We start from the raw sequence: 14,057 nt of genomic DNA, 5'->3' as shown, positions 1-14,057 counted from the left end.
AGCAATATTGAAGAAAAAGAACAAAGCAGAAGGCATAACCCTCCCAGACTTCGGACAATACTACAAAGCTTCAGTAATCAAAACAGCATGGTATTAGCACAAAAACAGACATATGGATCAATGGAACAGAATAGAGAGCCCAGAAATAAACCCACACACCTAAAGGCAATTAATCTTCGACAAAGGAGGCAAGAATATACAATGGGGAAAAGACAGTCTCTTTAGCAAGTGGTATTGGGAAAGTTGGACAGCCGCATGTAAATCAATGAAGTTAGAACACACCTTCAACACCATACACAAAAATAAACTCAAGATGGCTTAAAGACTTAAATATAAGACATGACACAATAAAATTCCTAGAAGTAGGCAAAACATTCTCTGACATAAATCGTACCAATGTTTTCTTAGGTCAGTCTCCCAAGGCAATAGAAATAAAAGCAAAACTAAACACATGGGGAATTCCCTGGTGGCCTAGTGGTTAGAATTCCAGGCTTTCACTGCCATGGCCTGGGTTCAATCCCTGGTCAGGGAACTGAGATCCCACAGCCATGCAGTGTGGTCAAAAAAAACCCAAAAGGGAGCTCATCAAACTTACAAACTTTTGCACGGCAAAGGAAACCATAAACAAAACAAAAAGACAACCTATGGAATAGGAGAAAATATTTGCAAATGATGCAACTGACAAGGGTTTAATTTCCGAAATATACAAACGGTTCATATAACTCAACAACAACAAAAAACAACCCAATCAAAAAATGGGCAGAAGATCTAAATAGCCATTACTCCACAGAAGACATACAGATGGCCAATAGGCACATGAAAAGATGCTCAACTTTGCTAATTATTAGAGAAATGCAAATCGAAACTATAATGAGGTACCACCTCACACTGGTCAGAATGGCCATCATTAAAACGTCTACAAATAACAAATGCTGGAGAGGGTATGGGAAATGCTGTTGGTAGGAATGTAAGTTGGTGCAGCCACTATGGAAAACAGTACAGATGTTCATCAAAAAACTAAAAATAGAGTTGCCATATGATCCAGCAATCCCATTTCTGGGCATATATCCAGACAAAACCATAATCAAAAAGATACATACCCTAGTGTTCATAGTAGCACTATTTACAATAGCCAAGACATGGACACAACCTAAATGTCCATCAATAGACGAATGGATAAAGAAGAAGTGATACATATAGACAATGGAATACTACTCAGCCATAAAAAAGAATGAAATAATGCCATTTGCAGCAACATGGATGGACCTAGAGATTATCATACTAAGTGAAATAAGTCTGAAGGAGAAAGACAAATACCATATGATATCACTTATACGTGGAATCTAAAATATGACACAAAAGAACTTATCTATGAAACAGAAACAGGCTCACAGACATACTGAACAGACTTGTGGTTGCCAAAGGGGAGGGAGATGAAGGAGGGATGGAGTGAGAATTTGGGGTTAGCAGATGCAAACTATTATATACAGAATGGATAAACAACAAGGTCCTACTGTATAGCACAGGGAACTATATACAATATCCTGTGATAAACCATAATGGAAAAGAATATAAAAAAGAATATATGTGTATGTATAACTGAATCACTTTGCTGTACAGCAGAAATTAGCACAACATTGCAAATCAACTATACTTCAATAAATATGTATATATTATTAAATATAATAAATTTTTAAAAAAATTATTCTGTTACTCTGGAGAAAAACCTCTGAGAAATGATATCCCAGTTATCAAATATTTTGAGGATGCCCCACCCTAGAGAGGGACTCTGGCTGATTTCATGTTTAAAATGCATTGTCCTTCCTCATGCACATTTCTGACTAAATGGACTGACTTGACCAAAGGCAATTTAAAATAACGGGAATTCCCTGGCAGTCCAGTGGTTAGGACTCTGCGCTCTCACTGCCAGGGCCCAGATTCGATCCCTGGTCAGGGAACTAAGATCCTGAAAGCCACTCGGTGAAGCCAAAAAATAAAAAATAGAATATCAATGGCCATTATGGGGAACTTTTGAAATCCCCAAACTTAATTTTCTTAAAACCAATTTATATTACAATAGCTCTAAAACTTCCAGAACTGAATGGAATGCCTATTTTGAGGATTTATTTTGAGGCTTCTGAATGTAAAATTGCCTCTCTGCAAAATAAGATTCTAAGATTAACTGAGGGAAATAAACAAATAATTAAAGGAAAAATGTCTCCCAAAGCCTCAGGCTTCTTTGTCTCAGGCTCCACCTCCAGTGCCATCTTCCTCCCTTCCTTCAATGCCCTCAGTTCCTCCATAGTAATTCTCTCTCTGAACTTCCCTTTTTCTCTGAAACTCTCCCCACTCCTTTTCCTCTGAATTTATCAGAACCTGTCCCATTAAAATTGAGCCTGCTGAGGATCCAGAGGCTAAACCCTTAATTTCTTATATTCCCTAGACTAAAGCTGAACTGTGAGCCATAGTCAAATATTTTCCCAAAGTAACCAAAGATTCTCACAGATTTGCTGAGGAATTTACTATAGTCATTCAAACTTATCCATCTGGTTTCTCTGACTTATATCAGCTAGTTCATACACTTGTCAGTGAAGGTCTGCCCACTATTGGATGAAAACTGCTAACTGAAAAAATCCTAAAAGGTTTCTAAAATTACAAACAGGAAACCAGCCCACTACCTTGTTATATTATCAGGCTTGGGCAGTTGCTACCGGACTTCACTGAGCAATTCCTAGGGCTTTTCCAAAGCCTGTTGACTGGAACAAAATTCAGCCTTGCACACAAAAACCTGATGAAACTGTTCGTGACTGTTACAGTTGACTTCAGATAATTTTTAAAGAAAATTCTGGTTTTCCTTCAGATGTTGATTCCACCCAGGTGGGTTTTAGCTCTATGTTTATTAATGGGCTGAACTGGCACCTTTCCCTTCAAGTAAAAAAGGCCAGAATGGAATGCAAAATTATTTCCACTCCAGATTTAGTGAATCTGACAAACCAGTCCTCTCACACTCTAGATGACTCACCTATAAGGAAGATGGCCAAAATTCTTAATCTTCAACTCCAGCAATTGAGGGTCCCTAAATAAGACCAGAACCCTCCTAGTTTCTGCTACTACTACAAAGAGCTAGGACACTGGAAAAGAGATTTTACAGATTCAAGCACTTCAGGTGCCTTCAGCCCTTTAACCAGCCTTTCCAACAGCCTCCCAATTCTCAACGATGGGGTGCCAAGGAACTAAAGGGGCTCTTCCCAACACTCGCTCTTAATTGGCTTAGAGAAATATTTCTCCAGGTTGGGGATGAATCTCTTCCAGTCCTAACAGACGTCAGAGCCACACTCTCAGTGCTCAACCGCACAACCATAAAGCAGCCCCTGCTTCGGAGTACTAAAACAGTTCAAATAGTGGGAAGCTCTAATGAGCCAAAAGAGATTCCCATCTCTGAACTGATTCCCTTTCATTTAGACCCTTTGAGACATATACACCCTTTTCTCCTTAGTTCCTCCTCTTCTATCCATTTATTAGGCTGCAACTTCTTAGAGAATTATCATGGCAGCATTTCTTGCTCCCAAAAGGGGGAATAATTCTAGAATTTGAGTCATCACAGCAGCCAACAAGGTGAATCAAATGACCCTATGATGTCTTTTATTTGTTCCATCTCTCATGGCACTAGAAATGATTGTGGAAACACTGATCATTTGTCCCTATTGAATTAGGAGCTACCATCCTCCTTATGGGCAAACTCTCCAACCGATATTGGCAAAATTCACAGCACACCTCCCATCAAGATTCAAATAGATCCTTCGAAACCTCCTCACAGAATTAATCAATACCCTGTAAGTAAAGGAGTCCTTCAATGCACAGAGCCCATAATAAAAGAATACAAGGCTCAAGGCCTCAGTATCCTTTGTACTAGTCCCTGTAATACCCCCATTTTACTGGTGAGAAAACCCAAGGGCCCACGGTGGAGGTTTGTCCAGGACCTCCAAGTAATAAACAACATTGCTCTCCCTTGACACACTGTTGTCCCTAACCCTTACACATTACTGATACCCATTCCCACCAGAGTAAATTCTTTACTGTAATTGATTCATGTAGTGAATTCTTTAGTATTCTGATTGATGAAGCCAGCCGATACCATTTTGTCTTCACTTGGGAAGAAAAACAATTCACCTGGACACTAATGCCTCAGGGTTTTTACTCGGAATCCTCAGTCTCACAAATCCTGAAGGCTGTTCTGGATGATATAACGTTCCCTTGAGGTTCTACTTTGTTGCAATATGTGGATGATTTGCTTCTTTGCTCTCCTTCTCAAGCCTCCTCACAGGAAGACAGCATCTACTTGCTAAAGCTTTTAGCCTTAAAGGGACATAAGGTCACCAAGGAAAAATTGCAGTTTGCCCAAATCCAGGTTTGATATTTAGGGCATCAGATATCAGAATAAGGACTACACCTAGATCCAGACAGACTTCATAATGTCCTAAGTTTCCCAGACCCCCAAACTAAGCACCAACTGTGAGGTTTTCTCAGGCTCGCTGGTTACTGCTGAAATTAAATTCCAAATTTCTCTTTTATGGCCAAACTTCTGTATGTTTTACTAAAGAACATCAACCCCGACCCAATATTATGGGAAGAATCAGACAACATAGCTTTTAAGTCCTTAAAGGAGAGTTTGACGAGCCCACCTGCCCTTTGGGCATCCCAATTATCAGATTCCCTTTTGTATATGAAAAGGAAGGGAAGGTCCTTGGGGTACTCACCCCAAAACACAGGGGCCTCTGTTAACACATAGGGTATTATAACCAGAAACAGAACTGTGTGGCACTGGAATACTCCCTTGCCTTAGAGCTGTTACAGCCTTTTGGTTAAGGTCACCAAGAAAATAACTGTGGGATCCCCTTTATCCATTCTTATACCCCATACAGTAGAAGCTCTCCTCAACTCTCATCATACTCAACATCTTTCAGTGAGCTGCCTCACCTCCTGTGAAATCCTTTTGTTAACTGCTCTTCACGTAATTCTTTTATTTTGTAATAACCTTAACCCTGCTACTCTTCTCCCTTCCATCACTGACAAAGTCCCTCACCACTACTTAATTCTGACAGGTCACCTCCAGATTCCCCATGATGACCTGCAGGAAATACGTTTACGTAACGCTGACATCTCACAGTTCAATGATGGCTCTTATTTAAAAGGTGACAATGGCCAGTTTTTGTAAATGTTCTACATATTTTTGAGGAGATTGTGGATTTTCAGTTTGTTGATTCTGAGAATCCATATATCCATTAAATTTAGATTGTTAATAGTGCTTTTCATAGCTTCTCTATTTTTCCTAATTTTCTATATTTGCTATATTAAACAATGTATAGTGAAAAAAAAAAGGTGACAATGGCAAATGTTGTGCTGGGTATGATACTGCAACCCCTTTTGATGTTGTTGAGGCAGTATCTTTACCCATGACTACTTCAGCCAAGAGGCTTGCACTTTAGGCCAAGGGCAAAAATGCCAATACTCATACTGATATTAGATATACTTTTGAAGCACTTTCATGATTTTGGAATGCTGTGGAAGCAACATGGCTTCCTTATTTCTGCAAATATGAAATTTAGAATGACCCCTATGTTCAGGAATTATTGGATGCAATACTTTTACCTGCCACTTTACCTATTATTAAGATTCCGAGGCATTCTAAACTTGACTCTGGAAGCTAAGGGAAATCATCTTGCTGACATTTCCACAAGGAATGTTGCTCTTAAAGGAACCAACAGCAGCCAAACCTCTGTCATGGTTCAAAGGGATATTTCCCCAAATGATAACTTAGAAACACTGGCTAGAGAAGTTAGCCAGCCTCAAAAAAAAAAAAAGAAAAACAAGATTTAAAATTCAACAATTGTTGGTTTGATAAAGAGAAAGTTCTCATTTGGATGAAACAACACCCCAGGCCTACCGAAGACTAAAATTCCCACTGCTCACCATTGTACATGCACTAAACCATTAGTCTACTGACAAAGTGATAGCATTCATCAATCAGTATTGGTGGGGAAACACCAAGGCTGCAAAAAGTGCCTATCTCAATTGTCCCATTTGTCTGAAATACAACCCAGGGATTCTTGTCCATATTGCTCCCATTTTTTTTTAAACATCTTTATTGGAGTATAATTGCTTCACAATGTTGTGTTAGTTGCCGCTGTACAACAAAGTGAATCAGCTATACATGTACATATATCCCCATATCTCCTCCCTCTTGCATCTCCCTCTCACCCTCCCTATCCCACACCTCTAGGTGGGCACAAAGCACCGAGCTGATCTCCCTGTGCTATGCAGCTGCTTCCCACTAGCTATCTATTTTACCTTTGGTAGTGTATATATGTGCATGCCACTCTCTCACTTCGTCCCAGCTTACCCTTCCCCCACCCTCGTGTCCTCAAGTCCATTCTCTACATCTGCATCTTTATTCCTGAACCTTTTTTTTTTTAGATTCCATATATATGTGTTAGCATACGGTATTTGTTTTTCTCTTTCTGACTTACTTCACTCTGTCTGACAGACTCTAGGTCCAACCACCTCACTACAAATAACTCAATTTCATTTATTTTTATGGCTAATATTCCACTGTATATGTGTGCCACACCTTCTTTATCCATTCATCTGTCAATGGTCACTTAGGTTGCTTCCATGTCCTGGCTATTGTAAATAGAGCTGCAGTGAACATTGTGGTACATGACTCTTTTTTTTTTTTTTCAGAAGATGTTGGGGGTAGGAGTTTATTAATTAATTAATTTATTTTTGCTGTGTTGGGTCTTCGTTTCTGTGCGAGGGCTTTCTCTAGTTGTGGCAAGTGGGGGCCACTCTTCATCGCGGAGCGCGGGCTTCTCACTATCGCGGCCTCTCTTGTTGCGGAGCACAGGCTCCAGACGCGCAGGCTCAGTAGTGTGGCTCACGGGCCCAGTTGCTCCGCAGCATGTGGGAGCTTCCCAGACCAGGACTCGAACCCATGTCCTCTGCATTGGCAGGCAGATTCTCAACCACTGCGCCACCAGGGGAGCCCACATGACTCTTTTCGAATTATGGTTTTCTCAGGGTATATGCCCAGTAGTGGGATTGCTGGGTCATATGGTAGTTCTATTTGTAGTTTCTTAAGGAACCTCCACAGTGTTCTCCATAGTGGCTGTATCAATTTACATTCCCACCAGCAGTGCAAAAGTGTTCCCTTTTCTCCACACTCTCTCCAGCATTTATTGCTTGTAGATTTTTTGATGATGGCCATTCTGGCCAGTGTCAGGTGATACCTCATTGTAGTTTTGATTTGCATTTCACCAATGAAATTAGTGACGTTGAGCATCCTTGCATGTGTTTGTTGGCAATGTGTATATCTTCTTCGGAGAAATGTCGATTTAGGTCTTCGGCCCATTTTTGGATTGGGTCGTTTGTTTTTTTGATATTGGGCTGCATGAGCTGCTTGTATATTTTGGAGATGAATCCTTTGTCAGTTGCTTCACTTGCAAATATTATCTCCCATTCTGAGGGTTGTCTTTTTGTCTTGTTTATGGTTTCCTTTGCTGTGCAAAAGCTTTTAAGTTTCATTAGGTCCCATTTGTTTATTTTTGCTTGTATTTCCATTTCTCTAGGAGGTGGGTCAAAAAGGATCTTGCTGTGATTTACATCATAGAGTGTTCTGCCTATGTTTTCCTCTGAGAGTTTCATAGTGTCTGGATTTACATTTAGGTCTTTAATCTATTTTGAGTCTATTTTTGTGTGTGGTGTTAGGAAGTGTTCAAATTTCATTCTTTTACATGTAGCTATCTAGTTTTCCCAGCACCACTTATTGAAGAGACCATCTTTTCTCCATTGCATATCCTTGCCTCCTTTGTCATAGATTAAGTGACCATAGGTGCATGAGTTTATCTCTGGGCTTTCTATCCTGTTCCATTGATCTATATTTCTGTTTTTGTGCCAGTACCATACTGTCTTGATTACTGTAGCTTTGTAGTATAGTCTGAAGTCCAGGAGCCTGATTCCTCCAGCTCCGTTTTTCTTTCTCAAGATTGCTTTGGCTATTTGGAGTCTTTTGTGTTTCCATACAAACTGTGAAATTTTTTGTTCTAGTTCTGTGAAAAATGCCATTGGTAGTTTGATAGGGATTGCATTGAATCTGTAGATTGTTTTGGGTGGTATAGTCATCTTCACAGTGTTGATTCTTCCAATCCAAGAACATGGTATATCTCTCCATCTGTTTGTATCGTCTTTAATTTCTTTCATTAGTGTCTTATAGTTTTCTGCATACAGGTCTTTTGTCTCCTTAGGTAGATTTATTTCTAGGTATTTTATTTTTTTTCTGCAATGGTAAATGAGAGTGTTTCCTTAATTTCTCTTTCAGATTTTTCATCATTAGTGTATAGGAATGCAAGAGATTTCTGTGCATTAATTTTGGCTCTTAGACATTTTAAATTGCTTAATGGACCGCTCAAGTTCTGGAAAATGGATTTCATACAACTTCCTTCATCTCATAGATATAAATATGTTTTTGTCACAGTCCATTTGTTTTCACACTGAACTGAAGCCTTCCCTTGAGACAGCCTACTGCCTCTTCTATGGCTAAAGTACTTTTGGAAAAATTTATCCCAACCTGGAGAACTCCTCTTGAACTTCATAGTGATTGAGGAACCATTTTGTTGGTCAGGTACTTCTTTTTTTTTTGCCATGCCACACAGCATGTGGGGTCTTAGTTCTCCAATGAGGGACCAAACCCATGCCCCCTGCAGTGGAAGCTCGGAGTCTTAACCACTGGACTGCCAGGGAAGTCCTGCTGGTCAGATACTTCGACAAGTCAGCACTGTTTGGTTGGTTTGACAACACTTTTACTGTATTTACCACCCTCAATCCTCTAATTTAGTCAGACACACTAATAGCACTATTAAGACTCAATGGGCAAAATTTGTAGAGGCCCTCCAAATACCTTGGCCACAAGCATTGAAGTTGGTCCTTCTAAATCTCAGATCCATGCCTTCTGGAACTCATAAACTTTGAGAGTCACAGGACACCCAATGCAATTGGCTCTTGCCTCTTTTGATCCACAACTTTTAAAAGGAGAGATACTCCAATATTGCAAAAGCCTAATTGCTTCTATCAAAAATAACCATGTTTTGGTAGGACAATCTTTTCACAGGTACTCTAGGAAGACAAAGACCTTAAGCATCACACCTTGAAACCTGGAGATTTTGTCTTTTGGAAAAGAAACCTCCAGAAGACCTTGCTGGAGAGGGCCCTTTCAAGTACTACTAACCAACCCTTGTGCCACCAAACTCCAGGGAACAGACTCTTAGATTCATATGACACACTAAAGGAAGAACCAAACTCTGACTGGAACTGCAAATTACCTGGTGACCTGACAGTAAAGATTTTCCAGAATTGAAGCAGATGACATCTAATGAGACAGTTTTCCCAAGATACAGAGAAGGCATGTTGGAAGTCTGTTGCTGAACCTTTGATGATGACATAATACTTCAGATAATCTCCAATCTCTATAATCTTGATAACATATGGATGTTAAATAAAAAGTGCTTGAGAGTTCTCCCTCAAATGTGACCTCAATAGGTTTCCAATCTGTGCACTTTCCCCCAGTATGAGACACTACACCCAGGAAAGATCCTTCCTGGCATTGACGAACAAAAAGCCATTGAAACTGGAAAACCTGACTCTTGATCAGCAGTGCTTTCAGCGAAAGATCTTGATCAAAAGGGGGAACTGTAAAAAATTAATAAATGGAAACCTCAATTAAATAGAGTTGGGAGACCAGCAGGGGGAGCACTCATGGCCTGGGACAAGAGCAGAGCCCAATAAGAAAACTTTACTTTCCTGATGACAACTCAGCCAGTGAAAAGTCATGGACTCTTTGTTTTCTATAGCCCTCCCCACTTCCTTTTCCCCTCTATAGAAGAGTTCTCCTGGGCTTCCCTGGTGGCGCAGTGGTTGAGAGTCCGCCTGCCGATGCAGGGGACATGGGTTCGTGCCCCTGTCTGGGAGGATCCCACATGCTGCGGAGCGGCTGGGCCCGTGAGCTATGGCCGCTGAGCCTACGCGTCCGGAGCCTGTGCTCCGCAACGGGAGAGGCCACAACAGTGAGAGGCCCGTGTACCGCAAAAAAAAAAAGAGTTCTCCTTTCCTTGCTGTGCCAAGACTTGCATGTGTCTCACGATGGTTGCACACCACTAATTGCAATTATCTGCTGATCCCAGATAAACCTATTTTTACTGGAGAAATAACTGGCAGTCTGTTTTAGGTCAAGAACACACATACATATATGCATACATACATATGTATTTATGAGTGTGTGTGTATATATGATACAGTATCTAAGCCAGGTTCATCAGGTGTTCTATAATCTTCTATTCAAAGCATAGGAGTATCAATACTTTTCCCAGATCATTTTCCAAGGGAAGCAATGTGCTTGTTGAAACAGGCCCTTGGCATCTTCCTAGCTATGGGAATAAAGACCTATTGTTACTTGTCCTTGAAAAAGCAGCATCTATTTCCACCACCAAAGTTAAAAGCAATATCAAGCTCACATGTTGCAACTAACACCTTTCATCTAAGTAGGGCAAAATTTTTAATCCAAAAGTACTATGGGGATCTCACAGCAAAGGCAGAGTAAAGAGGTCAGCAAATCCTCTCTCCAAAAAAACTAGAAAACTGGGTAAGATTGTCCAAAACTACCATTTCAGGACTCTAGAAATCAACCAAAGGGCAACAACAAATTTAGAAGTTTATTCATGAAAAACTGCTAAACCTCAGATAAGAACAGGAATTCTGTGGCATTCTTGTCTGGAAGGAAAGAATAAAGATCAGAGTGGAAATTAATGAAATAAAACAAAAACTAGAGAAAAATCAATGAAACCAGAAGATTTTTGTTTCTTTGAAAACATCAACAAACTGATAAACCTTTAGCTATACTGACCAAGAAAAAAAGAGAAGACACAAATTTACCAAAATAGGAATGAAACAAGAGACCTCACTGCCAACTTTACAGATATTAAAATGATTATAATAAAATATTATGAACATGGGGCTTCCCTGGTGGTGCAGTGGTTGGGAGTCCGCCTGCCGATGCGGGGTACACGGGTTCGTGCCCCGGTCCGGGAGGGTTCCGCGTGCCGCGGAGCAGCTGGGCCCGTGAGCCATGGCCGCTAGGCCTGTGCGTCCGGAGCCTCTGCTCCGCGGCGGGAGAGGCCACAGCAGTGAGAGGTCCGCGTACTGGAAAAAAATATATATATATATGTGTATATATATATATATATATATAATGAACAACTTCATGCCAACAAATTAGACAATTTAGATGAAATGACAAATTCCTAGAAAGACACAAATTACCAAAGTTGACTAATGAAGAAAGAGAAAATCTGAACAGATCTATAACAAGTAAAGGATTTGAACTATTAATTTAAAATATTCCCATAAAGGAAAGCCCCATCCATATAGCTTCACTGATGAATTCTATCAAATGTTTTGAAAAGAAATACCAGTCCTATACAAATATTATGAAGAATGCCAGGAATGATTAATAAAATATGCTCATTCTGAAATAAATCTTAATTGAAAGTAGGGAAGCCAAACTGGCCTATCAATGATAAAAGTTCCAAAATACTTTTAATCATAAGACACTGCCTCAAGGACTTCCCTGGTGGCTCAGGGGTTAAGAATCTGCCTGCCAATGCAGGGGACACGGGTTCGAGCCCTGGTCCGGGAAGATCTCACATGCCACAGAGCAACTAAGCCCGTGCGCCACAACTACTGAGCCCGTGAGCCACAACTACTGAAGCCTGCGCACCTAGAGCCCTCGCTCCGCAACACAAGAAGCCAGCGCACCACAAGGAAGAGTAGCCCCCACTCGCCGCGACTAGAGAAAGCCCACACGCAGCAATGAAGACCCAATGTAGCCATAAATAAATAAATAAATTTACTAAAAAAAAAAAAAGACACTGTCTCGAATGTTGCTAATATTTTACCAAAACCTTTATTATTTACAGCTGGAGTTTGCAAGTTTAGCCAGTTTAGAATTCTTAACTGAGCATTGAAAGTCTGAATAACAAAGTTTTATACAGCACTAACAAAACAAAAGCCAATCTGAGGCAGCCCTGGACCTTGTCTTATGAGATATTTCCTCAAAGATCTGATTTATCCCTCCTCTCCTTAAGGTCATCAGTTACACTAGTACAGTATTTATCAAGTAGGAGCAGAATATATTGCTAGGAAATCCAATCAGTTCAAGGATACCAATAACGAGGATACAAAGAGATCTGGAACCCCAATTACGAGAGTTAGAAGAGTCTTAACTATCATGTAAAGCTTTGGTACTCACATTTTACAAAGAGCTTAAGTGACTCATGTGAAATCACAAAAATAGCCAGGGACTAGATCCTCCTTTAATTGTCTATCTTCCAGCATCCCTGTAAGTAAACCAGCTTGTCACCCTTTCTCCTCCATAGTCAAGTCTATGATTGTGATATAAGTGCTGGCTTTATCAAATTCATTCCATACATATTAAAGCATGTTGCTTGCCATACATTGAGGCAGCACTAAAATGAGTGAGAAATTGCCATTGCCATCAAGAATTTCAGTTTAAGGGAAAAGATAAGACAATTGCAAATGCAAAAGTTACCAAATATCAGGAAGAAAGTACAAGGTGCAAAGTTCAAAAAAGGAATGTGTTCACATCAGATGCAATGACTAAGAAAGGCTTGCAGGAAAGGGTAGTATTTAAGATATGGCTTGAAACAATAAGTAGGATTTTGACAATAGAAAGTGAGGGAAGGACATCTCAAGAAGAGGGAAGACACAGTGTGTCCAGTCTGACTAAAACATAGAGTTCAGTTGTTTAAGAGCTTTCTCTGCCATGATACCAGTTTATAAACATTTCCCATGCCAGCCCACTGCACCTATTCCTATGGGTGCACCCAAAAGCATAGATAAAATAGGCTGCTTGCCATATACAACTCCTAGTAACCCCACTCCCTCTCTCACTTCCAAGAACATATATCAGAATGCAAATGAATGATAATGATCTTATAATAGATGACTTTCGATCTGCTTTAATTTTTAAAAAAAATTATTTGCTAACTTTAATAAAGTTTTTTGTCAAGAATTGCTTGCTACACACCCCATAATGGATAGTAATAAGTTAAGAACCACCAATATGATGGGAAATAGTGGTGGAAAACATTGGTCAGAGCTATCCTCAGGTGGCCTCAAGTACAAACCAAGGTATTTAAACTGTGAAGAGAAATGATTCTGGCTGCATTTGGGAAAATTACTCTGGAAGTGTGGAGAAAGAGATAGCACAGTTAGGAAGTTATTGCATAAGTCCCAGTTAGTTAGAGGTAATAGAGGCCCAAATCAAGATAGTACCAGGAAAGGAGGATGGAAATAAAGGTGACAAATATAGAAGATAAGCTTTGTGAGTGCACAGGTCTAAGTTATGACTTCTGTATCTCTAGAAGTCTCTAGTTCAATAAATATTTGTTGAATGGGTAAATAAATAAGATCTTGGTGGCAAGGCAGTATATTATATAATGGTGGAGTCAGACTGCTTGGGCTCCAGTCAAGCTCTTTACTTACTAGTTCAATAAACTTGGGCAAGTTACTTGACCTCTCTATGCCTCAGTCTTCCCATCTATAAAATGGGGCTAATAATAGTTTCTAGAATATAGTGTAGTTTTGAGGATTAAATGAGGTTAATATGGAAAGTGCTTAGAAGAATGCATGATACATACCTGCTAAATTAAAGTAGTTATTATTTTTATTAGTGAAACATTATATCTTTAACAGAACTTCAGAAGTGAGAAACGCAGTCTTGGGGGAAGAGTAATCAATAGTATTAAGGGTTTAGTTTGGTATTCCAGGAGAGATACCAGATAGGGTGGATTGGGGGCTTGAGAAGAAGGATGGGGCTAGACTTAGAGGTCTGACTTTTGCCACTTCATTCTGCTACGCACAGTTCTCTCATCTCCCACCAAGCCCCAGTCACACTAGCCCTGTCAGTTCCTCCAGTAGGTCAGGTTTTT

The 14,057-nt window shown here is 40.0% G+C and overlaps 1 protein-coding gene across 1 annotated transcript in view; it reads left to right on the top strand.

Annotated features, from left to right (window-relative positions):
• Positions 1 to 9,699, top strand: part of LOC132521513 (aldehyde oxidase 2-like) — a 100,873-nt gene extending 91,174 nt beyond the window's left edge. Inside the window, 1 exon segment of the mRNA XM_060151172.1 lies at positions 9,592 to 9,699. Coding sequence (XP_060007155.1) covers positions 9,592 to 9,699 — 108 coding nt within the window.
• Positions 9,700 to 14,057: the final 4,358 nt, after the last annotated feature.

Source organism: Lagenorhynchus albirostris, chromosome 6, assembly GCF_949774975.1.
Source record: "Lagenorhynchus albirostris chromosome 6, mLagAlb1.1, whole genome shotgun sequence".
NCBI lineage: Eukaryota > Metazoa > Chordata > Mammalia > Artiodactyla > Delphinidae > Lagenorhynchus > Lagenorhynchus albirostris.
The sequence above is the reverse complement of the archived record's forward strand: the minus strand, read 5'-3'. Positions and strand labels throughout refer to the sequence as shown.